Source organism: Siniperca chuatsi, linkage group LG10, assembly GCF_020085105.1.
Source record: "Siniperca chuatsi isolate FFG_IHB_CAS linkage group LG10, ASM2008510v1, whole genome shotgun sequence".
NCBI lineage: Eukaryota > Metazoa > Chordata > Actinopteri > Centrarchiformes > Sinipercidae > Siniperca > Siniperca chuatsi.
In genome coordinates, this window is record NC_058051.1 from 11,908,771 (window position 1) to 11,935,453 (window position 26,683).

The following is a 26,683-nucleotide window of genomic DNA, read 5'->3' on the forward strand; positions in this document are numbered from 1 at the left end:
CACATGCAGGGAGCAACAGGTCTAAATCCTGTCTGTGCACGACTCTGCAAAGCTTGATGTTGATAACAAGGGTCAGAAACATTAACTCTGAATAATTTTATTTCATACATTGTTATTTACTTTCTATAAACTGGAGCAATGATATTTCGGACAGCAGCAGAGCATGCTAAGAAGCACCCTGGAGTGAGTAATCTTTATTTATTTCCTGTTTGTTTCTTTTTAGTGCTTTAATGCCAGTGACAGCAACCTGTTTTCACATCCAAAAATGTTTTAACAAGTGGCTAAAATTTACTGAGATGAACAACAAACTCTTTACATGGTTCATTTTCCTGAATTTTGCTTGTAAAATAAGTATTTTAAATCACAGAGCAGCAACTTAAATAATTAACATGGAAATCATTCAAATGTGGATGTGTTTCACCGAATGGAATCAGCATTTGGACAGCTCCTGTTTTTTTAATAGTATGTCAGATGAACTATAAAAAGAAATCCTATAATGTTCTAATTTTTCTTTTTTTGTGTCATGTATTTATTCTGCCAGAACAATGCACATTATTCAACATCAATGCCACATGTAAATACATTTTTTTAACTACAGTTAACCCAAGTATAAGTAATACAAGTTGCACCAATAGTCCCTCCTATTTGGGCTTGCATCTTTTGTATTCTGTTTTTTTATTCCTTTGTTTGTTTGTTTATTTAACAGGTATAAATACAATTAAATATTGTTATAGGACAAAGAAATGTAATCTATTGTATAGGCTATAGGTCTAGCTGAAGCTAATTTGCAGACCCCATCCCTGAGTAGGCTTTTAAATTTAGGTTAAAATTAAGGTTTCTGTGTTTTTTATAGGCTACTTACTCAATTGTAATGTATTTCTGTCTTCTGTGATATCACTATTCACATCGTCTTACAATGCATGTATTGATTTATGATATATCTCTAAGAAAATATTGCATTATGAATTTAGCCTAATACGCTGTATATTAAAATGCTAGACTTAACTATTGATTTTTTTTTAAGTTCTAACTTCAAACTTGATGATTGCCTGCAGTGTTTGCAGAGTGTTGGTAAATTAATTGGTGAAAGCAGGAGACGTGATCAGAAGTCTAATTTTCTTAACTTTAATTCAGTATGTTAAATTGCCCCAGGGGTCATTTAAAATCAAGCCAAGCTTTAAGAACACATCCATGACCTTTACAAACCTCCTAAATTTAAACGGACAAAATCTAAGCATTTAGGAAATAGTTGGAATAAAATAAATAAAAAAATATGAATTGTCCCTACAGGGAACAGGATTATTTCTGTGCTTTTAACCAGCTCTGCTGTCAGAGAGCGAAGTGACAGAGTTTTAACTTCTTGTCATCAGCCTCCCAGGAGAGAGAGAGAGAGAGACTGCAGGGAGGAAATCCCTATGAGACTCTATCAGAGCTCCTTGATATGGTCTATCATCCTGACAGACAGACAGGCTGAGCCAGAGAGAGAGAAGCTGCAGGGAGCAAATCCTTGTGAGGCTCTACAAGTCTCCTTGATCAAGTTATAACAGTCAGACAGATAGAGAGAAAGAGACAGGCTCTTAGGGAGAGTCAGAAAGTTTAAAGAAAGACGGAAATTCAGCCCGACAAATGCACAGATAGTTAGACAGACAGATAGAGATGGAGAGAGTCTATTAAAGCCAGAGAGTCAGATTGAGGCAGACAGATAGAAGGTCAGATAGGTGGGTGCAACACTGAGACAGAGAGACAGATGGAGAGTCAGTCAGAGAGACTGAGGCTGTGTCCAAAATCACTCCCCACTCAAAATATAGTCCCACTTGTGATGTCTAAAATTCTGAGAATTATTATATACTATACAACTGACTTGCATAAATGCAATCACTAACCAAGTGCTAACCACCATCATGTATCTTGAAGACAGGAAAAAATAAATAAATTTAGATGACTGAGTGGTGTTGATTCTGCCATCTTACATACTATATAGTCCTCTATATAGAATTGAATTGGTGGAAGAAATAGTGAGAGCTTTTACTTAAAGGGACAGTTCACCCAAAAAACAGTTTCAAAAATACATGTTTTTCCTTTTACCTGTAGTGCTATTTATCCTTCTAGATTGTTTTGGTGTGAGAAAATAGTTCCTACATGAAACTGCTCACAAGAAATCTGTGGATTATCTTGAGCAACCAGGTCATGATTTCTGGAAGGAGACATTGCTGTTGAGTAGACAATGAGTTTATCAGATGGATAAAGAGCTAACAGACAGTCAGATAGACAGAGGTGCAGACAGATATAGAGAGACAAGTTATTAGGAAAAGTCTGAATGGGAGAGAGACAGTCAGACAAATGGACAGACAGTCAGACAGGCAAATAAAGGGTCAGACAGACAGACAAAGTTTGACAGGCAGACAGAATTAAAGACAAAAATGATGATAATAATTTAGTCACGTTGCTGTAGATCTTAAGCTGACTGTAAAAAGTGTTAAATGATCATTGTCAACTACAAATCAATGGCTGTTTTTCTCTCCGTCTGTCTTTCACCAGTTGTCCTTTACTTGAGTAAAAGTACCAATAAAAATAATGTAAAAATACTTTTGCAAGTAAAAGTCATGCATAATATTAAAAATATGGAAGTATTATCAGCACAATGTAAAGTATCAAAAGTAGAAGTACTCGTTTTACAGAAAAATGCCCACTGTGACTGATATGTCATTATATATTACATTATTGGATTGTTAATACTGATGTATCAATGTGTAGGCAGCATTTTACTGTTTGTATATTAGTCTAGAGGTTCCCAACCTAGGGGTCACGAGATAAATCTGAGGGGTCGTGAGATAATTAATGGGAGAGGACATAAGGAAAAAAAATGAAAAAAAATATTTCTGTGAAACATTGGATGATTTTACCTTTTGGGGCCATGAACAGTTCTGAGAAGTTTAGAGAAGAAATCACTCTTTGGTGGAATCGAAAACATTGAAATACATTGTATTTTATAAGCTTAGCATATGTTTTTTAATGTAAAATTGTAATCTGAAAAGTAACTGGTAACTACTGCTGTCAAATATCTGTAGTTGAGTAAAAAGTACATTATATTCCTCTGAAATGCAGTGGAGTAGAAATATAAAGTAGCATAAAATGCAAATAGTGAAGTAAAGTAAAAGTAGCTCAAAAGTGTACTTAAGGCCAGTACTTGAGTAAATGTACTTAGTTTCCTCACTGCCTTACATACACACACAACAGTACTGTGTGTCAGCAGGTTCATCAGGATGACGAGAGTGACTGAGTAAAAGCAGGCCAGTAGATAATCCTCAAAGCTGTTGTTGGTCATCTGCTCAAACCAACACTGTTACAGTAACTATAATCTGTAGACAGGAAGTGTCAAATAAAGTATGTGTCTGGTCCAACAGCCTGCAGCAAATCTTAGCTACTTCAGCAAAGACATTTCCTACTTCATGAAAACCTTGTGGAGTAAAATTTAAAATCACTTAATATAAATTTGAAATGACATGAATATTTTCCCTGGTGTTACGGGGGATGGTTGGCATGTGATTCAGAGGAGAGTTTCTCACAGTTGAATGAGTAGTTTGACTTCTAAAAACTGCCACATCTGCCCTTTTTTTAAATTCAAGTATATGCTTATATATTTGCATATTCACTGAGATGTTCAGCTAACATAGTGTCAGGACTCATGAGGTTGAAGCTGACTGTGGCTGATGCAATGTAGAAAGGCGTAACCGTTTTCCATCATGATAATACTTGCTTAACATACTGTATAAAGGCTTATTCTTTGACAGACAATACTTTGGTTTTTATGACCAGGAAATCATTCATTAATTTCATTGTACTTTACTCAACTTAATACTACTTGCACTTAACTGTTTGTACTTATTTTTTGTCTTTTTTTTAATCGTATCTGTTATTATTGTGTACACCATAGCAGTGGAGAATGACAATAAATTCTACCTTGAATCTTGAACCTTAGCTCCACACAGCTAGTATAGTGGCTAGCTTGGTTAGCAGCAAGCTGATCATAGAAAATAAAATTATACATAACAAAACAGCTGTAATAAAATGAGTACCCACAGATAATGCTCCAACAAGGTCATTTCATTTGGGGAGTAAATGCGTGTCTATTTGCTTTGTAACATTTCTGACAAAATGATGGTTGTAAATTTCAGTTAAGCAGCAACTGCTACAGAACTGAGCCAGTAGCGATTGCTACTAGCAATAGAACACCCAACTGAAACCACTGTACCAGTGTACATTTACTAAGGCACTGTAGGCTAAAAAGTTTTGCTCAACCACATTTATTTAATAGTAGAGTAAACTTTAAAGGAATCATTTTTTGGAAATAAGCTTATTCACTGTCTTGATGAGAGTTAGATGACAAGATTGATACCACATATTTGTACACCAAATACTGTATAAAGCTAGAACTTAGGTTAGCATAAAGACTGGAAGCAGAGGGACACAGCCTGGCTTAGAGGTACTTAGATGACTTAGAATATTAAAGCACTTACAGAATAATATATCAATAAACACTGATACTAAAGTTCATTTACTGCTAACACTTATATACTACTTCTATACTCTAAGTCAGAATACTGATTATATTTAGGATGCGCCAGAGGTGAGTCACAGCTGTCTGTTCCCTCTGATCCTGTGGGCTCCAATCAGTCAAGCAGTGTCAATCAATCAAAGAGAGTGTTGCCATTGTCAGTTGTAATTTTTGTAAAAACTGAAACATTATCTGTATGTACATAATGGATAATAAAATCACACCACTCTTCAAGTGAAGCGAAGTGATCCAAGGTTGTGTTGTCCTCAGAGTCTTATCGTGAAAGGTTCAGGCTGTGTTGTCATTAATGCACAAGTAGCACAGTATCACATATCAAATTCAGAAATAACAAATCAACTAATGTTAAATAAAATAAGATTTAAGAAGCTTAATCTTTTGATTATCTCTTTCTGTCTTCAGCTCATCCCCCAGTTCTTCTTCATCTGTTTGGGAATGGGTGGGGCATTTCTGTATCTGATCCGGTTGGCCAGAGGACCCCATGTCACGTAAGGATCTTCATATTTCCCTGTGACCTAAGATACTATGCAACAGAGACAATATGTAATCTGTAAAACAGAAAACTCACTTTAATAGATTATAGATAGTTTCGTGGCTGTCTTGAGCTGTTTACTGACAGAACAATAACCTAGAGATGACGTCAACATCTCCATTTTCTCAATATTGAAGACTGAGCATCAGGTAGGCCTAATACATTTTGCCATCATTCTTCAATCAAATGCGTCAACTTGCACAAGGATTCTGCTAATTAGCTTGTTAATAAGTGTGTGAACTAAACATCTGTTTAGTTCTGTTTTTATATTATTTTTGGACAATTAGACTGCAATTTCCAAAGAGGAATCAATGACCCCCTGCGATGGTCACAGGATGGAGTACACCACCATAGATAACATTATTAAGATGTACTGTATAAACAAGGAAATTATGGTTGTTGGACTAATTAAACTGGTTAGACTTCCTTCCTCTTATAATTTCATCCTGAAAAGCAGATTTGCAACATTTTAACAAGACATATGAAGAGCAGATGAATACTTTTTACACTCTAATTAAGCAGAGGGATTTTGTTACTGACAACAGGGATCCTTGCTTGCTTTCATTTCCCTGTCAAACTGCCATTTACTTGGACTTCCACTCCTCCTGCTGCTATCCAAACTGTTGATTTACCCTTAATGATATGCCGATGACAGCAGACACAGCTATGTGTGTTTAACAAGAGCTCACAGGATGGTGCACTGTCTTGTCTCTTTTCAGGTCTTTCATAATCTCTTAGCAGCAATTATTGTTTACTTGCTTGATGAAATTATTAGAAAGAGTGTCCTGTTGATGGCACAGTGGGCTTAAAGCACTACTGTGTGCTGAGTTTAAATCCGACCCTCAACTTTTGGTTGCCTTTGCTTTTATTTTAGTAAATGTTTTATTGCGTTTAATCTATCAACGCAGGGATGAAATAAAGTAGCTCTCAGGATGTATCAGATCACTTATGAATGAATATTGGTGTGCTAGGTCTGAAATGAGAGCTTTATTCGTGTATATCAGATTCCCAATTCTATCTGTATCTGTTTGTGTGTTTAGCTGGAACAAGACCAATAACCCTGAGCCATGGAATAAACTTGACCCCACCCACCAGTACAAGGTAATACAACACACTACACATACAAGTATCCAATGTTAGGAAACTTGGATAACATTCTAACTGTAATTAGATTTATACATCTGTGTTTGCATGTGAGATTGGATACAGAAATTAATTATTCGCACAACAACATCAAGCTTCTCCTCAGTTTGATTTTCTTCTTCTTCTTCCCCAGTTTGTGGCCATCAGCACAGACTACAAAAACCTGAAGAAGGAGGGTCCCGAGTTCTGAATCTTTCACCACCCCCATTTGACTAGCAGCAGGTGGAAAGTGAATCATGACTTGAAGAGTATGCAAAAAGATTTGGTGAAATTGGACTTGCTATTTGTTAAAGCACCAGACCAGTGGTATTGTATTTTTTAGCCAATTTAATGCACATAAGGGATGCTACACATTATACATAACTGTTTTGATTTTATACATACATTTGATAGATTGATCTGAAAATCAATTATCATACTCCCAAAACTTGGAGTGGAGAAATAATGGAGATGAATAGCTGCCTAGAATATCTGAAACTGTGTGGCATGAATCCAAAAATGGTCAGCATAAATGTAAAATATACATGATTTGTAGTTAAGGAGCTAAAACCTACAAACACTCTTGCTCTATGCTTCTTTAAGGTTTCTTTTCAATATCTGAGAGTTAAAATTAAAAAAATGTCTTATTCTGCAGAAAACTTTATATGTTTTCCCAAACATTCTGCAAGTGTGAAGCTTTAACTATGCCAACTTTGGATAAAATCTAATTGGCCTGCTGCAGCGCATTGATGAGTGAAATTAATGTGACTTGAATGCATGTGTTTCTTCAAAATTGGCGCATGATTGTAGGTTTAACAGCCACTAAATTCAGCAATCACTGTGTAAGTTATAAAAAAAAGGCTGAGTATGTATAAACTGGGCTGGATTCTTTCAATAAATAAACTGTCTGATTCATCATTCATGTTGGATAAGGGAGTGTTTGTTGCCGGTCTGCACCATGACACACATGCAGACAGACAGACAGGTGACTTCCCTCAAACACCTGCATGGAACTCAGAGCCAGATATAGATCTTTTTCCACATCCAGGATAAAAATACACAATTAGTAACTGTGATGGAACAGATCCATCTGTTGGCAGTGCAGCTGTCAGTTTGCAGCTGGATTGGTGCTTCTAAGACATTTTGTAGTGTGTGTGTGTGTGTGTTTTCGTGTGTGTGCACCAGTCTGTGTGACAGCAGCCCTGAGTCTTTGATCAGCGACAACAGTGGCAGGATGCTGAGAAGTCCCCCAGCTTGGCATTGATTTATGATAGCAGGGCACAGTGTGTACACACACACACACACACACACACACATACACACACCAGTCGACATCCAGGTACCATACTGCAGATGCAAGCATATACACTGAGTATACTATGTACAGGATGAAAATCAAATCTGAAAATCAAGCCTGATCTGTCTTTAAAAGCAGACAAAGAAGAGGAGAGTAGTTGACAATTTACTTTTTAAGTTTGTAGATTGAAATAACATAAACAATTCAGGATTTTAAAGTAACCAAATCTCAGTCACAGACACTGTTTTCTAGGAAGATGTTGGCTCCATACTCAACTCTGCTTCCTCCAGCTTTATTCTTTTAAAGATGAAACTCTGAGCTGCGAAGAAAGTGCTGAATCACAAATACCATGAATATACTGTAAGGGGAGTAATGTTTGAATAAAAATACATTTGTGGGAACTCTCAGGGGACCACAGGATTTGTCAATCCCTTACTTGAGACTGGATGTCATAAACTGTCCTTTTGAGACCATACCCCTTGTCATATGAAACACATAGTGTTTGTCCCTTATCCCATTATTTTCCTATTTATTAAGTTCCTCAGTAACACCCTTGCTACTTCTGAAGGATAAATAACTTCTTCTTACAGAATCTTGGCTTTGTTCAGTGAAGGTGAGACTTGTGTTTCATCCTCTATACAAAACCTAAGACCTCCCCTTCAGCTCTCTGTGCTCTGAGCTCATATTCATTTCCTGCATTTCCTCCCCGTAATACAACAAAAAGAGTGAATGAAGAGAGAAGAAAGAACAGCAAACATAAAAAAAATCATCCTACTTTTAAACACCACAGGGATTGTTGTGGCAATAAGGAGAGGGCTAGAGACCTTGAACGATGGAACATGAGGGATCATGTGATTTCCCTAAAGGATATTTAAAAGCCTTAACACTCAAACGCACACACACACACACACACACACACACACACACACACACACTGCGTCAAAGGAGTTGTCAGGTCATGAGAAACAGGGCAAAGAGATGAAACAGATGAGTCGTTATTTGTGTTGTGATGCTGCGTGTGTGTCTGTGTGTCCTTGTGTTTGCTTTTGTGTGTTTTCTGATGATAGAGCTGAGAACTTCCCTGACCTTTGACCTGTGATTCAGCTGGCCAGTCTCTGTGGAGGGGACACATTCCTCTGGCAGAAACTGAAGCAATAATCTTCAACCGAAAAATTGTTAGACAGACTGAAAAGCCGAGCAGGACACAAAGACGTCTGTCACAAAACAAAAGTCCATTCAGTTCTTCAGTGAAATAAATATTAAGCGCTCCAATAGGCAGCAGCAGCGCTCAATTTTTGCAAAGCTTGTTTAGTGCTGCCTTCTAAAAGACTTTGTGTCTCAAAGTAAAAGCTCCTTTTAGAATAAGAAATAAATACATCAAAATAAAATAACAACCAAGTTTATAATTTCATCCCGGAGTGAAAGAAAGAGGAGGCCCGCTCTTTCTTCTCTGTGTGGGAGTATAAAGATCTGTCTGCAGCAATTTGAGAAACAGTGGGAGAGGAGTTTAAATAAATAGAAGTGCTATTTCTGAAGGTTTTGTGAGGACAGTGAAGGACGCTGGTGTTACATAATGCTCTCGTCTTCTCATGTATATAATGAACTGCCTGTGTTTATTAGCATTATGTAATGTGGGGTAGCAGGGCGACATAAAGAGGCAGTATCATAAAAATGGTTTTAAAAGAAGTTGGAACTTCTGCAAATTGCTGAGTGAAGATGGTCTCACCTTGACCTCCTGCTTGTTTCTGTTTGTTTATAATGGGTACAGTCTGGTTATTAGTCTTCATGCAAAGAAGTTAATTTTAATTGAAGTCATGTAACAATTCATTCCCATAACAATACCAGCTGTCCAGTGGAGATAAGAAGTCTACATTGGACAAATCAGGCATCTGAAAACCAATCAAATGGCTATGTCCAAAGTTTTTTTTCAGGGTTTGAAGCTCTGGTTCCAACTATCTTCCTGTCAGATCTCTGTCACTGTCTAAAGATCAGCTTTTGTTTTCTTTTTTTAGACTGTTCTGTGAAGTTGACAGTGAGAGGAAATGACCAGAGGAAATGCCGGCAGCTTAACATTGATCAATGTTTATAAACTCTGCAGAGTCTCCTCCCTCCTTTGACTGTAAACATAAATCATCTGCATTTCTAACAAATGCAAGTGTGTGTTACATAGCAGCAGGTATTCACAAGACCAATGCAAGTGACAACAAAGGGCTCATGAAATATTAGGAAATTCAATAAACTTGTAAACATTCAGAATCAGTTTTTATTGCAATGAAGACGATCTACAGTATATACATAGTACATTCATCACAAATCCTTTACAATACATATCAAAGTGAAGGTATAGAAGGTGACATTAATATGTTACACAAAAAAGCCTGAAAACATAGTTTGTGCTGTTTAACTGTTTCCCCTTTTTGGTGTGTGGTTTTGTGGGTGTAAGCTGAGCATGTGTTGAGCTTAATGACAAAAATCAAAATACCTAAAACACTTATGGTCCTTCTTAGCTTCTTGGCAGCAAACAACAGTGCTTTCTGAGAAGTGGAAAACATTTTAGAGAAAGTGCAGCAGCTGTTGATGTATTAACTGCAAGATCATTTTACATATCTAGTAAGTTCAAACGCAATTTCCCAAAGTGGCCTATAAGAATTTTGCACACTACTGTTATAAGTTGTCAAAGTGAAATAAATTGTTCCACTAAATGGGTTGCTAATACAATGAAACCTGCTGATATGATACATTTCTGAAAATGTACATCATCTTATTATTGTGGTATCATTTCATAAGGCAACACTTTAAGTCCCCCATATATTTAGCATTTATAAGCTTACAACTATACATTATAGTGTGTTATAAACCATTTATTTAATGTTTATCGACTGCTTGTGAATACGAAATAGAGGACTTAATGTGAAGTGTTACTGACATTTAATAATAACAATAATAATAATGATGACAATAACAATAATAATAATGACACAATAACCTGTAAGAATAACAATACAATAAGTTATTACATTATTATTAAGCATTATTATTATTATTATTGTTACATTAAGAAGTACTAAATGTGTCATAGTGGAATTATTTTACAATTTTATTCTTTTACTCAACACTCAAAACTTTCTCTTTTGAGCAAAGTTGAGTGTTAAGCATTGTCTGGTAATTAGTATTATATATATTTTTATTTATCAGGCTTTGATACATTTACACCATATTGCATTTTTCACGTTATTTGGCAGATATAATGTCATTAGTTGACATGTAAATGTGATGAACGCTTGGTACACTGACTAAGTTTCAACTGACATGAGCCTGACTGTGTTTTTAAACAATGCTTGTTTCCATGGCAACCTTATTAAAAATCTATGACTATATCATTAGAGGAGTTCTATAGGACATGTCCATGATGTAGTGGGTAAACTGCCTTTCTGTGTGTGGTGTTATTAGTGGTCAGTGAATCCGGGCATGGGGAAGGGCCTGGCAAATAGCTCCACCCGCTGGCGGAGCTCTGCGATGCGTGACACTGTCTCTGGGTCCTCCAGCAGGAAGGACTTGAAACTGGCCAGATTTCCTGTTGGGAGACAGAGGAAGCAAAACAACTATCTTAAGGTTTTAATAATATAAATCTGCCTAAAAATATCCTGTAGTGCTGTAAAAAACATTCATGCTGTGAATCTGTCCTTGGCATGTGCTTGAAAACCTGTTAGTTAGGGACTGTACAATAATTATTGGGGTTGGGAGGACAGCTGAATGTTATGTTTTACTTTTTCAAAAAAGCACGGCCCTCTGCAGCGTTACTAATACTTGTGCTGTTGAATTGTATTACTTGGTACGGAAATGTGTTTCTATTGTTTTGTTCACCCCATTTACATCAATGAGGGCAGGCTAAATAACAGGAACACCTCTCTGTATAGTGCAATACAATTCAACGGCACCACAAAATACATACTTGAAAATGATCATATGTGATTTAACACCTCTCTAAAACAGTTTCAACAGTAGTAGACTGCATTAGTTTTAGCTAGGTATACCTAATAAACTGGCAACTTAGTGTATATTTGTATAAATAAAATTATGTGAAAAAAACGAATAGAAAGTCCTGTACAACAATGAATGTATTTTTCCCTTAGATTGTCATATCATTTTTGAACACATTATCAATGGTTCATCTTGGTCATAAAGCATTAGAAAACCTTCTCAACAAACAATATGTCACTATGGTGTATCTACCAATATATGAAACCCCAAATTCTACCACTCTCACTGGATAAATCAGAAGTCCACTCAAAACAGAGAAACTTCTTCCTCTCTCACCAGTCTTCTTCTTCACATCCAGTGCGATGTGAATCCCTTCATCAATAAACTCCACAGTCTTTTCAAAGTCTGCCTCCTTGAATTGTCGGGAGGTCAGAGCTGGAGTTCCTGTAAGAAAGCAATGACAGATAAAAGGAAGGTAAAACCTTTTTTTTTAAAAGATGTGACAATATTAGGGCAATCACGGTTGATAAAGTTGATAAACAGGTTAAGACTGGTGCGGCTGAGAGACACAAGCAGACAGGCCGATGGATATACAGACAACTGTACAGACAGACAAAAGCAAACAGAGACACATCACACAGACAGACACACAGGGAGAAAGAAGAAAGGGTCCAGTCCAGCATCATATAGGTAGGAAGACTGACTGGTTGACAGATTCTGCCCAAACAACCTCCACTCTTGCAGCTCTTCACCAAGAATAGTAAATTAACTAACAAATCCTGTACAAGCTTTAAATCTACTAATCTGAGTACCGAGCCTGAGTCCTCCTGGAGTGAGAGCGCTCTTGTCTCCGGGGCAGGTGTTCTTGTTGGCAGTGATGGACACCAGCTCCAGGACCCTCTCAGCTCGAGCCCCGTCCATCCCGTGAGGTCGAAGGTCAACCAAGACCAGGTGGTTGTCTGTTCCACCTGAGAGGAGGAGGTGGAGGAGGAGAGTTATTTAATGTTTTTGTTTGGTTTCTAGTAATATTATATTCAGTTTTCAGGGGAAAATGTGTCTGACTGCGAGATAAATTGCCATTTCCCTTCACTGTCCACTCAAACCTTTAGTTATCATCATTTCTTTAAAATTCCTCTTAATATTGGCTTTTTTCCCATCCATCTGTCAAGTGAAGGTTAAGAGAACTTTTTCAAAGCCATGAAAGCAGAATGCAAATTAGGTTGGAGCAAATACAGAGGCAATCCAAAAGCAATTGCGTCTGGTACTTTGAGTGGTAGAAATGCAATATTACTCCAAAGTCAGAAAAAAAAAATGTATATGCGTTTTCTACAAATAAAAAAAAAAATAAACAACAACAAAAAAACATATGAAGTGCATCTTTATCATAAAAAATACTCTTCATTTCCCTCAGTACCTGACACCAGGGTGTAGCCTTTCTTCAGCAGGGCGTTAGCCATGGACTTGGCATTAAGCAGCACTTGAGTGATGTACTGTTTGAACATGGGAGTGGAAGCCTGCAGAGACAGAAATTATGCTGTGTAAAGAGAAAGACCATATTATGACACTACAGATGACAAGTAAGACTTTGCAATGTTTTTCCAATGTTTTTGCAGGCTATTGTTGAATATTAATAATTTAAAAAAAGTTGATATCTGAACCTGTTTGAGGGCGACAGCCACCCCAGCAATGGCGTGGTTGTGAGGTCCTCCCTGAAGTGATGGGAACACGACAAAGTTCACCCTGTCCTGGAGGTCATACGTCACCTCCCGACCTTTCTTATCCACAGACCGCACGCCTTTCCGGTAGAAGATCAGACCGGCTCTGCAGAGTGAGAGAGAAAGCCAAATGCACTCAACCTGAAATGTCCCTTTTAAATGTTTCACTTGAAGATAAACAGTATGATCCTGCATGTCTTATTATGTGTATGTTGTACTGTATAATATAAAACCACATGGACCACCATTAACACTTCTTCTGTGACAAAGGAAAACTCACCTTGCTCCACGCAGGGACTTATGAGTAGTGGAGGTGACCAGGTCAGCGTGCTGGAAAGGAGAGGGAACAGCTCCTGCTGCCACCAGGCCGCTAATATGAGCCATGTCTGCCAGCAGGTAGGCATTAAGCTCCACACACAGCTGAAACACACACACTCAAACACATTAAGTGATACAAATATCTTATTTCATTGTACATACAATCATCATTCTTTTATCTTGTTTTCTCTTGATTGTGTTCCCTATTTTTATTGCCCTTATATTTTGCTATTCTTGTTTTAGGGACTTAAGAAACTGCTTCTTGATAGAGTTTCAGGCTATTAAAATGTTTTTAGCACTACTTTTACCACTTCTACTTTAGAATACAACATAGCAGACATAATTCCTGACCTAAGAGGTACCTTCTTCATGCGAGAGTAGTCCATGAGGCGAGCGTAGGCGCTGGTTCCTGCTATGATGAGTCTGGGTCTGAAGAGTCGGGCCGTCTTCTCCAGCTGGTCATAATCTATCAGACCTGTTTTGGGCTGAGATGATACAGGAGGACAGCAACAGATGGAAGAATCACACACTAGCCAAAAGTGAGTACCTTGTAATTTTGTTTTTACAGCTGGAGCAACTGTTTTCTTCAAATTCGCTTTGACAATTTAGGTTTGAAACTTTATTTCTATTTACAAAAACTCACATGTGAAATTACTCACATCCAGCTTGTAAGGCATCGATTCAAAGTAGATTGAGGTGGCTGAGATTCTCTTGGTGTCTGTCATGTAGCCGTGGGTAAGGCTGAAATGTGGTGGAATAAAAAAAAGTTTTAGAAATTAAATTTTAGTAGACAGTGCATCCCAGAGGTTCAGCAGGTGGGGGTTATGCAAGTTCTTCTGCAAGGGTTAGGGTCAGGGTTTCTTAAGTATGGAAAAGAATCATTTCTGTGAAACTGACTTCAAAAACCTTCTTCAGTCTGCCTCCTTCCTCTGATCTACAGATCCTCTTGTTGCTGTAGTTTGTACATGAATTCATCTGTTCATGTAAAGACTAGATGTTCCTTATATAATATTGTTATATTTGTTTGTCTTTTGTGAAGAAAAATGCTGTTTCATGCTGTTTCCTGTTGCTACCTTATGCAACTAGGTGTATTGTTCTGCTATCTATTGTTATGTGTTAAATATATGAAAATTTGTATACATTTATATAAAAAAATCCAACACTCTTCTGTACCCCTACCAACTCCCAGCAAGCCATCATATAAGTTTTATATACGTAGTGTCTGGCATATAAAAGTTGCAGGTCTGCATTCAATCTAAAGCTAACTATCACCTGCAACAGTAATATGACAGTCATGTCAGTTTGGAAAACTTATTGTTTACATGTCCCACAGTTCTGTGGTTGTAGTTCAAATAAAAATACATTACTTTCAAAGAGGATGGTATAATGTGACAACTCCAGACTGCATGACTAACATTTTGTCATTCATATTAATTCCTCTTGATGTTAAGTCCCATAACAACATCCAGTTTTATGCAGGAAAATTTCAAAAAAACACGAGCAAAATCTCAACATTTCATGGCACATTTAACAAAACTGGAGCAACTAATAACGTAATAACTGTCAGATAATGTAATAACATGTCTATCTAAATGTACTGAATAAGAATATCTAATGATTCATTGTTAGGAATTCCCAATGATGGCACAACATCACATTATAACTCTATACCCAGCAATGCTTATTCTATTGTATGTAATATCTTGTATCATTAGTCAGTGTTATCATATGTTTGGTCCATCATAAAGTCAAATTTGATTTTTAACTCTAGAAAAACCTATCCAATTAAAAAAAAAGTTTTAAACTAAACTGAATTGTCACACTTTTGTACAAAACAGTAGAATCAATTATGGAAGTATAAGGTATAATTAGATCTCCTCCTTTAAATTTTCCTGGCATGTATTTTTTTGGGAGAAGTAACATTATTTGAAGAAGCTCTATATTTGAGTATCTCTGGTTTGGACATGTTCACTCACTGTCCTCCGTCAGGCAGATCCAGGCCCATGATGCGGTCATGAGGCTGCAGTACAGATGTGTAGGCTGCAAAGTTAGCGGGGGATCCGGAGTACGGCTGGACGTTGACGCCCCACAGATTTGGGTCCAGACTGAAGGCGGTGAGAGCTCGCTTCTGACACAGCAGCTCAATCTGGTCTACAATCTCTGTACCTCCATAGTATCTGAGAAAGACAAAAGGCACTGATTGTAACATATCGTATAATTTTGTATTGTATTGTTTCGTACTGTATCATATCGTATTGTATCATTTTGTATTGTATTGTATCATATTGTATTGTTTTGTATAGTATCATATTGTACTGTATTGTATACTTTTGTATCGCATGATATCGTATTGTATAAATTTGTATTGTATCATATTGTATTGTTTCATTTTGCATTGTATCATGTCCATTGAGCCATCCATCCATTTATCCATTTTCCGCTGCCTATCTGGGGCGGGCTTGCTGTGGCAGCAGGCTATGCAAGGTAGTCCAGAACTCCCTCTCTCCAGCAACGTCTTCCAGCTTCACTTGGAGCAGCAACTCACTTCCATCATCATATCCTATTGTGCCATTTTGTATTGTATCATATCATATCATATCATATCATATCATTTTGTATCATTATGTATTGTATCATATCATTTTATATTGCATCATATCGTATTGCATAATTATGTATTGTATCACATTGTATTGTATCGGATTGTGCTGTATCGTTTCATAAGGTATCGTATCGTAATCTTGTGTATTATGTTGTACAGTACCGTATCATATTATGTTAAATTGCATCAGTGTTCTAGTCTGGGAGTAAAATTGCCAACCCTCTGGTCTCAAGCCCACTTCACTGACATTTTTAAAATTAAATTTCACAAAATTGTATGCTTAGGCTTCTGAAAGTCTTTCAAAGTTTTGTAATGATTGTAACAACGTATTTTGGAAAGTGCATTAGCCGTGTAGTTACCTTTGTCCTGGGTATCCCTCAGAGTATTTGTTATTCAGACAGGAGCCCTGGGCCTCAAGCGCTGCGCGGCTGCAGAAGTTCTGACAGGACAAAAGAAGCACAGTGTCAAGATCCAGAGCCACACACTGTACATTTTTTATCATGCTTATATATTCAGAACATTGTCGTCATCCAAATATAACCTGACTGAACACCTTGCTCTTTTTCAGAAAGGCCCAGCTACACAGTACAACCATAGTCTAAACTTGAGTTATCCAGTATGCAATTTAGTTCAACTATAAGCATTTCTCTTGCAAATACCAATTATAAAAACAATAAGAACTTGCAAACAATAAGTAAGTAAGTTCCCGAGTCAGAACAAGGCTATTTAAATCTGTTAAATTTGTTGCATACATTTTACAAAAGGTTCATCACAGCCTTTTCTGGAAGCTGCAAAAAATTAATTAAATTAGCTTATCTAAAAATATTAGAAAGTATTAAAGTATTAGAGGTGCTATAGTCAAATTAAGGGTTGAATATAGAGGAATCTAACTAATACTGAATCGCTGTGTGGTTCAGCACAATATCAAATCTCCCAAAGACACTTGAGAGTAAGAGGAGAGTTGAAGCTGCAAAAAAAGAAAATTAATGTAAATTAATTTTTCTCCCCATCTCAGTCGCCCCCCCACCCCCACCCCACACACACTCTCACTTCTGCTCATCTTCTCTCTCTCTGTCTCTCTCTCTGTCCTCCTCAGCCGCCCCCTCTGCCTTGTTATTATACTAAACCTGTCACTATTCAGGGATCCCTCAATCATTCCAGTGGGATTTAAAACCAGTCCCCTATGTGACTTAAATTTCTCACTATGACATTTCAAAACACTATCTCAACACAAAACACACACATAAACGGTCGTCTCTCCTCTGTCTCAACTTAAAATGTGGAGATCAATGGCAAAAATCAGTGAGGGAACCTAATGGGATCATTTGACTGTGTTCCTGAAGAAAAAAACAGGGGCTCTCCACTGGGAGTCAGCCTGCAGCGGCAACTGACAGCACATGCACAAGAAGATGAAAATCTTTCAGATGTCATTGTGGCTGGTAGTGCTGTGGATTCATAATTGCTGGAGAATAAAAGAATGAAAGCTCCCTTCTTTTCCCACAGCTTCCACTTAGATGAAATCAGTGAAAAATGTGAAGGAAATCTCGGTGAACTCTCTGAAGAAAACAGTTAAATTCCAGAAACTACAGCTCTGGTGACACTGCTAAAGGAGGCTCCTCTGCAGTTTAAGTTGTTTTTCTTGCTTCCTGTCTCACATACTGCAATCCTAAACACCTCCACAGGAAAGCACAAAGGATAATTAGCAACATCTCTTCATCGCCTACATTCACAGTTTGAACAGCTGCTCTCCCGGAGAAGAAATAAAGCAAGATTTTCACACCATGCAGGTAATGAACTACGCCTTGCAGGCTCATGATCTAGATATTAATTTGCACATACTGTGATTATTGCAGATATTGCACAGATTATTTCACATTTAAATATATTAATTGACTTATCTGTGTTAGTCTGTGGGGCTATAAGGGTCCTCCATGAATTTTGTATACAGCAAGAGCCTAAATAAATGTCCATCATGATTGACAATTTAAATTAAATCCAAATGTTTAATGTGTGTTTGTAGAGTGGTATGATCAGTCTGCTGTCTGTTTGTTGGCTGAAATTATATTCTGGCACAATTTTATCTACCAACAATCTGAATGGAGTAGGTAAGACAGGAAATTCACCTGTGAAAAAGAATGAATGGATTTTGTATTTTGTAAATGCAATCCTTCTTAGAGTTTATATGTCAAAACACACCTCTTTTTCCAGTACCAATTTCACAATGTGTGACGCAAGATACTGAACAAACATTTAAGCAGTCACTTTTGATCCTCCTTACCAGACTGGTGGTCATGGGTAATCACAGTTTACATACAACCTGCATCTGAATAGTAGTTTTACAATGAGGATTATATATGGAAGAGGTTGTAAAGAAGAACTAGTAATCTTTTTTTTTGTGTGATCATCTGATGAGAAGTTAAAGCAACTTTTTATATGGCTTTTTAAATGACTTTGTGATCTTTGAAATGTGTGATTGTGATGAAGAGCAGGAACAATTTCTGAGAGGGTTACATAGGTTTATGTCTTGTTGCATTATGCTTTGAAAATGAATCTGAGGTCCTATTGTTCTTGTGCCATTACTGTGTGTGTACTGTATTTAGGGCTGTGTAGGAAACATTTACTGCAAATAGTTATTTCCTCCATTATTTTAAATCAGCAAAATAATCCAAGGGATCACCCCGACTCTCCACTGTTGTATCATTACTTACCATTGCTCTCCACCCTTCTTTCACTTTTCAGTGTGAATAAGCTTAATTCGCAAGACCAATGATTAATTTAACTAAGCTTACTGAGTATCAATAGTTAATAATAAATGTAACAAACATTAGAGGAAAATTATGAGTGAATGTCAGTCAAACAGATCATGAAACACAAAACATCTCCACTCCAGTGCTTCTGTCTCTCTCCTCTTAATATGCAGGCCTCACCTCTGATGCGATGAGCTCCAGCCCCCGACGCTGCCTGTCCTTCTCCTGCTGCAGAAGGCTCCACATCTCTGGGTCGTCCTGGGCCAGGCTGTCCTGTCCCGTCCACCCGCCGGCGCTGCTGAGGCCTCGCCTGCACGACTCCACTGTGACCTGCCCCTCTCGACCCAAACATCCTGAAACCCAGAGGAAGAGGGGCTGCATGGGGTGGTGGATGAACACACAAGAATCATTTCAGTAACAACATTTCAACAACTAAATGCCCACTTCTTAAACAACAATTGTAAAACTGTCACTGTAAGTAATATGTTGTGACATATTAGTAGTGTAGTGTAGTTAATAAAACCTTAATGAGGAGACAAATAAGTCACAGGATCTGATGCAACTCTTCATTGTGCTGTAAACTGTCTGTGCAGAGTAAAAAAGTTTCTTAGGGGCTCTTTTTGGTTGTTGTTGTCCAAGATTGCTCCTTTGGTGTCTTTTGAAAACCTCAGGAAGAGTGAGCCTGTGCAAAAACACTTTCATCACTCAAAATTATAATACTTTGCACCAGGGGTTTGGAAACAAGGGAGTTAGAATAATGTGTCTTTTGATGTTCTAAACAATCCATTAAATGAAAGGCAGTGAAAAAGAAAATGTGTTATTCAGTGGAGCGGTTAAAACCTTGGACATGAAAAGTGTAATGTGGGCTGGCCACACACGCAGTGACTTATTTATCAGGGTCTTGTTTGTTGAAGGCAGCTTGTAGCTGCATGATAGTTACGTAACTATATGTTACTTTGGGCTAATAGACAGATTACTGTTCAAGCATAAATATATATTAAAACAAGTCTCCTTTCATCTTTTGTGTTCATTGTGTTTTCTAAGCCTTGAGTATTTAAGTCTTGCATAAAGCTTGGAGTGTACAGACAACTTTCCTTCAACAACAAAAAATATTCTGGGACAAACAATAGCTCTTTTCTCTTTTGACAACCTGAGATAATCACAGTTATCAGACAAACATGGCCACACTTATGCAACTGGACTGACAAATTGAAAATACAACACAAAGTCGTACACAAGGTGTATCTTCAAATCAGACATTTCTATCAGGGTTGAGGTGACCTGGGATGACAAGCTGACCTAGTTTGCAGTAAAAAGTGATTTAGTTACAACTGCAAAGGGGGAGAGATCTTCTAATGCAGATACATGTAGATCTGTGCATACATTTCAAAAAGCTCTAGAATAAATACATTATAAAACAAATGTACTCACCCGGACTTTTTGACGTAATGACAGAGAAAACATGCCTGTGACAGCTGAGGGCTGGGAAAACAGAAACCTTTTTATGGTGCAAAAGGTGAAAGTAAAATCAGTTCTGGAAGAAAGCCAAGGACATGTGAACTTTGTGTCACTGATAAAAGTGACTACAGCAGTAAATCATCTGTTTCATCTCACTCTGTATTAGTTCTTTGAAGAAGAAATATCTAATCAATCATAGTCACTGTACAATGAACAGGCAAGGAATTCATTTCATAGTAAAAAAGCACTGGAAGTCAGTCCATGTTTCAAAAAGTACAGAAGATTCTGTCCCTAAAGATGTATCTATATTGTTTTATTATATGAGCCAAGAAATCACATTTTTCAATATCAAATTTTAGATTTAAAGTCTTCTCTTCTATTAATGCATATTCAGAAAACAAAATTCATAAAACACTACACACAAAGTGATAGCATGAATCAAGTCACTGCTTTTTTTAAAGCCAATGTGGAGCTTTCAGCAGATGAGTGTAGTTTCAGACAACACCAAGCTCATGTTATAAAACTCATCATTAACAAATGCTGACATTAACACACATTTTGGCAAACTGCTCTCACTGACATGTTGAAAATGTGTTTTTAACGGCATATAAAAACAGTCAATCTTGAACCTATTTTGAAAACGAACACATGATTTTGAAGAATGTATGAAAAGTCAATGTTTGAAATCTCAGTTTCACCATCTCAGAATCCGAGTCATCCGTAGTGCTGCTGGTTCTGCTCTGTCTGAAAGTTGTAGTCCGGACAGACTTTCTGCACCAGCCTGTAGTCGGTGCCGGTGAAGGCGATGAAGATACATATAACCTTAAAGGGTTTGGCACAGATCCAGGCTGCCTGGGACTGGGTGTTTTCTGAGTAGCAGGTCTGCCCTGGGTCGTACATGCAGGGTTTGGTCTTCTTGGACCGGTTGGTTCTCTGGTATTCGATCCGGCAGTTGAGTTCGGTCATCATCGTCACGTCCTGCTGCTGCTTCTGTTGGTCTGGAGGAGTAGAGCTGGTGGACTGAGGTGGGCTCTGGAACTGGGACGTCAGATCCGGAACCAGGACTGAGTTTTTGGTGTGAACGCCCTGAGCCTCTGGATCAAAAACCTCCCATCCTACAGCTTTGGAGGGCGGGACGATGCTGACGGATATGTTCCCCAGGCGGGACGAGTTGTGGCGGAAGTAAACGCTGAATGTGCCGTTGATGTGGTCCACGATTTTCCCCGTCACCAGGAGGCTGAACTTCACTGTTTTCACGTTGAAGTAAAAATCGCCCCAGCCCAGGATCTTCTTGGCCTTTGGGGATGTTTTCGCGGGAGGTTTGGATTTGGGAGGAGGGCGGTGCAGATACTGATCCAGGGCTTGGGAGACGTTCTGAGGCCATCCGTACGGGCCGAGAGAGCCGTAAGCAGGTGTTTTGTGTTTGGTGGAGATGATCTGTAAGTCTTTGGAGATATGTTTAACCTTCAAAGCAGCTCCCACTGCATCTCCTCTTCCTCCTTCTTCCTCTCTCCATTGTTGGCTCTGAAAGTCCAATGGCTTGGCTGTTTCTTGGACCTATGGAGAACAAACCATAAATTAAGCTTAAAACAGCTTAAAATTGAAAGTACCCTTTTTTCTAGTTTTTCTTGTTTCCAGAAACAGTATCCCTGTTACTCTGGATAACTGAACAGTTCTTCTACCAAAGAAACAGTCCCTATTAAAAAAACCCTGACAGTGTATTCTGTGGATTATCCAGAGTAACAGGGACACTGTTTCTGGAGAGACGTATTGCTGTTGATTTTTTATGCTGTAAGCACCACTAACAAAATTCCATTCACCTTTATTTTGGGATGGATGCTGATATCTCAGAGACAGATATCTTGAAACCTGGGCAAATAAAACCCTACCTCTTCGCATGGCCAGACACTACTAGAGGTAAGTGCTAAAATATGTTTGTTTTTGTTTTTTGGGTGAACCAATGCTTAAATAAAACATAAAAGGAAAAGTGTTTTGTTAAAAAGTGACTGTCAAACATTTCTTTCCAACAAACACGGGTTACTGACATCATATAATAAACTGATCTACAGTTTTAAAGGTTTTCTAGGAATTTCTGATGGACCACATGTGAAACATAGTCACACATAATTCGTATTATTCACTTGAAACAGAGTGTGAGGTTTGCGTTCGTTTGATACACCCAGATAGCGCAAAGAGGGCCAGGTACAGCTTCAGTGGTAATGGGTAATGGCCGTAGGGTAAACGGTCCACAGCAAATTTGTAACTCTGCAATACTAGACCTTTGTTTATATCATTCCACAATCAGCAGAGGTACTTTAATACTTGTAGATAGTTTTGAAGAGCTCATTCATATCAATATTAGCTCTGTGAAAGAACAAACTAATTCTTCAGTCAACAACTGTCAACTCTAAATACAGTAAGTACAGTATTGTATTTGTTTTGTGCAAGATGCACTGTAGAAGGTGATAAGAAAGATGAGAGAGAAGAAAGGCCTCTAGACATCAGGATGACCGCAAATGAAGGACAGTTTCACTGTAGCTACATTACAAGGTAGCAGACAATCGATTAAAATAATTATGCTTTGAGGTGCTGGGCCCTCTGAATGAGAATGACTTGAAATTGACTGTGATCAATAGGTCAGCTCCTTCAGGCAAGGACTACAGTAACAAGGAGCATGCACACACCCACACACACAGTCACATTCCCATTGCCATTAACACATTTTAATTTGGCTGTCCTCCCTGACGCTCTCTCTCTCTCTCGCTCTCTCTCTCTCTCGCTCTCTCTCTCTCTCTCTCTCTCTCTTGCTCTTTTAACAAGGGACTGAATCTATGGGCTTATTTATCATTATGCTTGGAAGAGAGAGGAACATGGTCAACACAGAGATCACTGTTGAAGAAACTGCAGAGAATCAATAAAATAATATACATTTACAGTACATCATTTATAAAACTCTGCAAAGTGTTAGCAGCATCCTTTTCATATTGAGCTCCCTCTGTGCCAAACATGTCTCAGCTGTCTCAAAAAAAACTAAAAATCCCTCTTTCTCCTTTTCACCTTTCTCCTCCACTTCATCCCCTTAAATATCCCAGTTTCCGTTCTTAAATTGATTTGGATTACTTTCTTGAAATTAATATGGGATTGAGCTTTCATCTGGATTCACCTTGTCATGTTATTATTTCATACGAGCAGTTCATGTTTCATTCACTTATTGTATCTCCTCCTTCCTATTACTGTCCCTCATATTTTTGTACATACACTCTATAAAGGTATGTTAAACATATATATAAGCTCATTTTCCCAAGATGAGCAAAACACCGTGCTGCTTTACTTTCTTACAATGTTATACTCAAAACAAATTGCCTACTAAAAATAACAATGCCATTTATTCCTCCAAGAAATAATATATGTGGAGAAACAAACTCCTAAATATGTTTCTAGAAAGTACAGCATTTATCGCTTTAAGTGTTGAAATATTTTGATATGTAGTAGTAGTTTTTTTATCATAGTGGTATCAGTAATAGTTTGGTTTTCATATCTCACACAGAGCAGAATAAAACAGTAACATAAAGAAACATAGTCAATTAATTCCACTGTCCCTCTCAGTTAATTAAAAAATATAAAAGAAGTGTGAAAAGTAAGTGCATGTTCAGATTGATGAAGCTATAAAATAAAATGCTCAAATCCCAATAAATCCAGTCATTAGTAAGGCTGTTTATGTGACTGACATTTCTGAGACTCACTGCACAGTTGACATGCAGGGCTGTGATATGTTTGAATATAACAAGTGGACACACACACACAATCATAAAACACCAATGTTAAAATCACTTAAGTATAAAAACTAATGGGTATACTTGACTAGTCAGATGAATCCAGGCGTCAAGACTTTATTTTCTCTCTCTCTCTCTTCTCTCTCTCTCTTTAAAAAAACACTTCCATTTTTAAGTGGAAGCGTGAATGCAGTGTGGGAGACAGGTCAACGTTTTTTATGCCTCTAGAGAATTGAGATGAGTTGGGCAGAAAGTTCTGTGCGCTCGTTGTTTAGGACTCGATTTCTATTTTCATCATAATGTGTCGAAGGCAGATGGAGGTTTAGGGTTATTCCCCCACCCCCAGATTTCTGAATAAACAGCTCCCAGGATATCATTATTTCTCACCAACAAGTGGGATTCACATCACACCTCACCACCCCAGCCCTGTGTGCCAATCTCTGCCTTCTCCTGTAAGCAAGTGAGCTCCAGCTGTGCCTATTGTTACAAGCCTAAATTTCCAGCTATGAGCTGTTCTCACCTACCCTAATTGGAGCCCACTGTGTGACAGCCGTGTCATTGGCTCTGTGTCAAGATGCCAGCACAGAAACAGCAACTGAGCAACAGCGGTGGAGTGGATGCAAGCACAACACCTGTGCAAAAGCACCTGCAGAGGCAAAAAAAACTGAGAGACCTGAGAGTAACAATTGCATTTTAAGGACAGAGAGAACATTCTTTCCATTGGCTAAAAAGATCCTTAATGTGTCAGTTTTTCACGACTTAAAAAAAACCGAAGTGACAATGTTTCTTAAGCCCTAGGGTGATACAACTTTATCAAACTGACAAAGACTGTGCAATCATTTAGTTTAAGCAATAAAGCACAAAATTAGATTGCTTTGAGGTTTTCACCTGACATCTTCAGTGTTAAAGTTACAGTCGCAGTCAGCTGCTCATGCAGCAAAGTTAAGAAAGTTAAATTAAAGCAGATTAAATTACAGTTATGCCTGAAAGAGAATTACAGACCACAAGACTGGAACAAATCTTTTGAGGCTGGTATATATCCATTTTGGCTGAACTTTACTATCTAATAGCACAGTGAACTTTGTTCAAGTCCCAAGACAGTCTCACATCAGGAGATACAAGTCTTCAATTCTGAGTCTGAATGTCGAAAACCAAGCATCAGAACAAAATACCACTGCAAATTTTATTCCTAGAAAAAAAACAAACAGCAAGTCTCAAACTTCTCAATGAAACATTTTCAAGATAAGAAAGTCCAAGTTGAATCTCAAATCAGAAACCAAGTGAAATGTCAATAAAATTCTTACTGGAGTCACATCTGAGCACAAGTCATTTAACTGGAGTTCTCAACTCTGTCTGGTTAAAATAATTTGGAGTATTTGCTCTGCTACCTATGTCTTTTTGATGACTTTATTTTGAGCTATGAATAATTTCTAAGAGCACATATTTGTTCAGTTGGTAGATATCTCATTTTTTCAACAGAACAGTTTCAAATCTTTCAGAAATTATTGACGCTGTTAGATTCCCTTTTCCACACACAGAACCAACACATCCTTCCATTAAGAAAAAAACAACACTTAGCAGTTGAAAAAAAACAAACAAACAACACTGCTTGATGCAGTGCAACAATGCTGCAATATTATGAACAGTGGCAGAACCAGAGCACGGGGGAATTCGAGATGAATTCCTTTACAAGAATTAAATGATGACCTATTTGTTTCAGTACATATAAGTAAATATGCAGAAGAATAACACTTCCCAGAGCCACTACAACAGCACCTTGCGTTAATAATGAGCCACACAACCTCGGGAGCAGAGCAAAGAGCGGCTGTTCGCTGATCTTACTCACCGCTGAAGGGAGAAGCCACAGACAGGTGACGGCAAAGTTCAAACACAGCGCCCTCATTTTGCAGCAACGGCAGCAATGTTTCCCCATCCAGAGTCGGATTGTTTTAGAAGCAATCTGCCCGACTGAATAAGTGGTGATTTATTGAGTCAAAGCTTACACTCACTTCAAAAGTAGAGAAGACATTCCGCAGTGAGAGACTCAAAAATCCCCAAGATCTGGAGTGAATACTCTGCTCACTAAGCCTCCCCCCACCCCCCCATCTCTCTCTCTCTCTCTCTCTCTCTCTCTCTCTCTCTCTCCATATTTTCTTCCCCTCTCTACCCCTCAAAACACACACACACACACACACACACACACAGTCCTCACTTGCCTCCCTGATCATTTTCACCACCTGGCCGGCCCTTATTATGACTCATCAACCCGGGGAAATGTGCTCTCAGGCGGGCACAGTTTGACAGCCCTCCCCGCTGTCTCCGCATACTTTAGCCACGGGGAGGCTGACAAAATGACAAGGGCCCTCTCCGGGAAATGTAAAAATCACTGACAAGTCTGGGGGAGCTTCTGCCACTGCCTCAGTGGAATTTCAAGCCAACAACTCACTGCAGGTAGGCTACTAACCAACCAGGCAAGTTGTCTTTAATAAAGAATGAGAGCTTGTGTAAATACAGAAACCCATTCAGTTTCATGCTTGCTCGTGTTCAAGTATGCCCTACTTCAGC

The 26,683-nt window shown here is 38.1% G+C and overlaps 3 protein-coding genes across 5 annotated transcripts; 1 reads left to right on the forward strand and 2 right to left on the reverse strand.

Annotated features, from left to right (window-relative positions):
* On the forward strand, positions 1-7,145 carry ndufa4l2a (NDUFA4 mitochondrial complex associated like 2a). The gene is made up of 4 exons (XM_044210428.1): positions 1-183; positions 4,976-5,061; positions 6,146-6,206; positions 6,382-7,145. Exons 1-4 carry the CDS (start codon positions 139-141, stop codon positions 6,436-6,438), a joined length of 249 nt encoding a protein of 82 aa, XP_044066363.1. The 5' UTR covers positions 1-138; the 3' UTR covers positions 6,439-7,145.
* Positions 7,146-9,773: 2,628 nt separating this feature from the next.
* LOC122882733 (serine hydroxymethyltransferase, mitochondrial-like) lies at positions 9,774-20,508 on the reverse strand. 3 transcript variants are annotated; one of them, XM_044210431.1, is made up of 12 exons: positions 20,319-20,508; positions 19,068-19,240; positions 16,500-16,579; positions 15,515-15,715; positions 14,198-14,279; positions 13,901-14,023; positions 13,501-13,640; positions 13,164-13,326; positions 12,920-13,019; positions 12,318-12,473; positions 11,842-11,949; positions 9,774-11,098 (listed from the first exon to the last, which is right to left on the reverse strand). In XM_044210431.1, exons 2-12 carry the CDS (start codon positions 19,131-19,133, stop codon positions 10,971-10,973), a joined length of 1,347 nt encoding a protein of 448 aa, XP_044066366.1. In that variant the 5' UTR covers positions 19,134-19,240; positions 20,319-20,508; the 3' UTR covers positions 9,774-10,970. The 3 variants fall into 3 exon arrangements, with proteins under 3 accessions (XP_044066366.1, XP_044066364.1, XP_044066365.1); XM_044210429.1 differs by having other exon boundaries at positions 19,068-19,262; XM_044210430.1 differs by lacking the exon at positions 20,319-20,508 and adding an exon at positions 19,411-19,569 and having other exon boundaries at positions 19,068-19,262.
* Positions 20,509-20,643: 135 nt separating this feature from the next.
* Positions 20,644-26,216, reverse strand: LOC122882735 (neurexophilin-2-like). The gene is made up of 2 exons (XM_044210432.1): positions 25,965-26,216; positions 20,644-21,902 (listed from the first exon to the last, which is right to left on the reverse strand). The coding sequence occupies exons 1-2, from the start codon at positions 26,049-26,051 to the stop codon at positions 21,060-21,062; spliced, it is 930 nt and encodes a 309-aa protein (XP_044066367.1). The 5' UTR covers positions 26,052-26,216; the 3' UTR covers positions 20,644-21,059.
* Between the last annotated feature and the right edge of the window lie 467 nt (positions 26,217-26,683).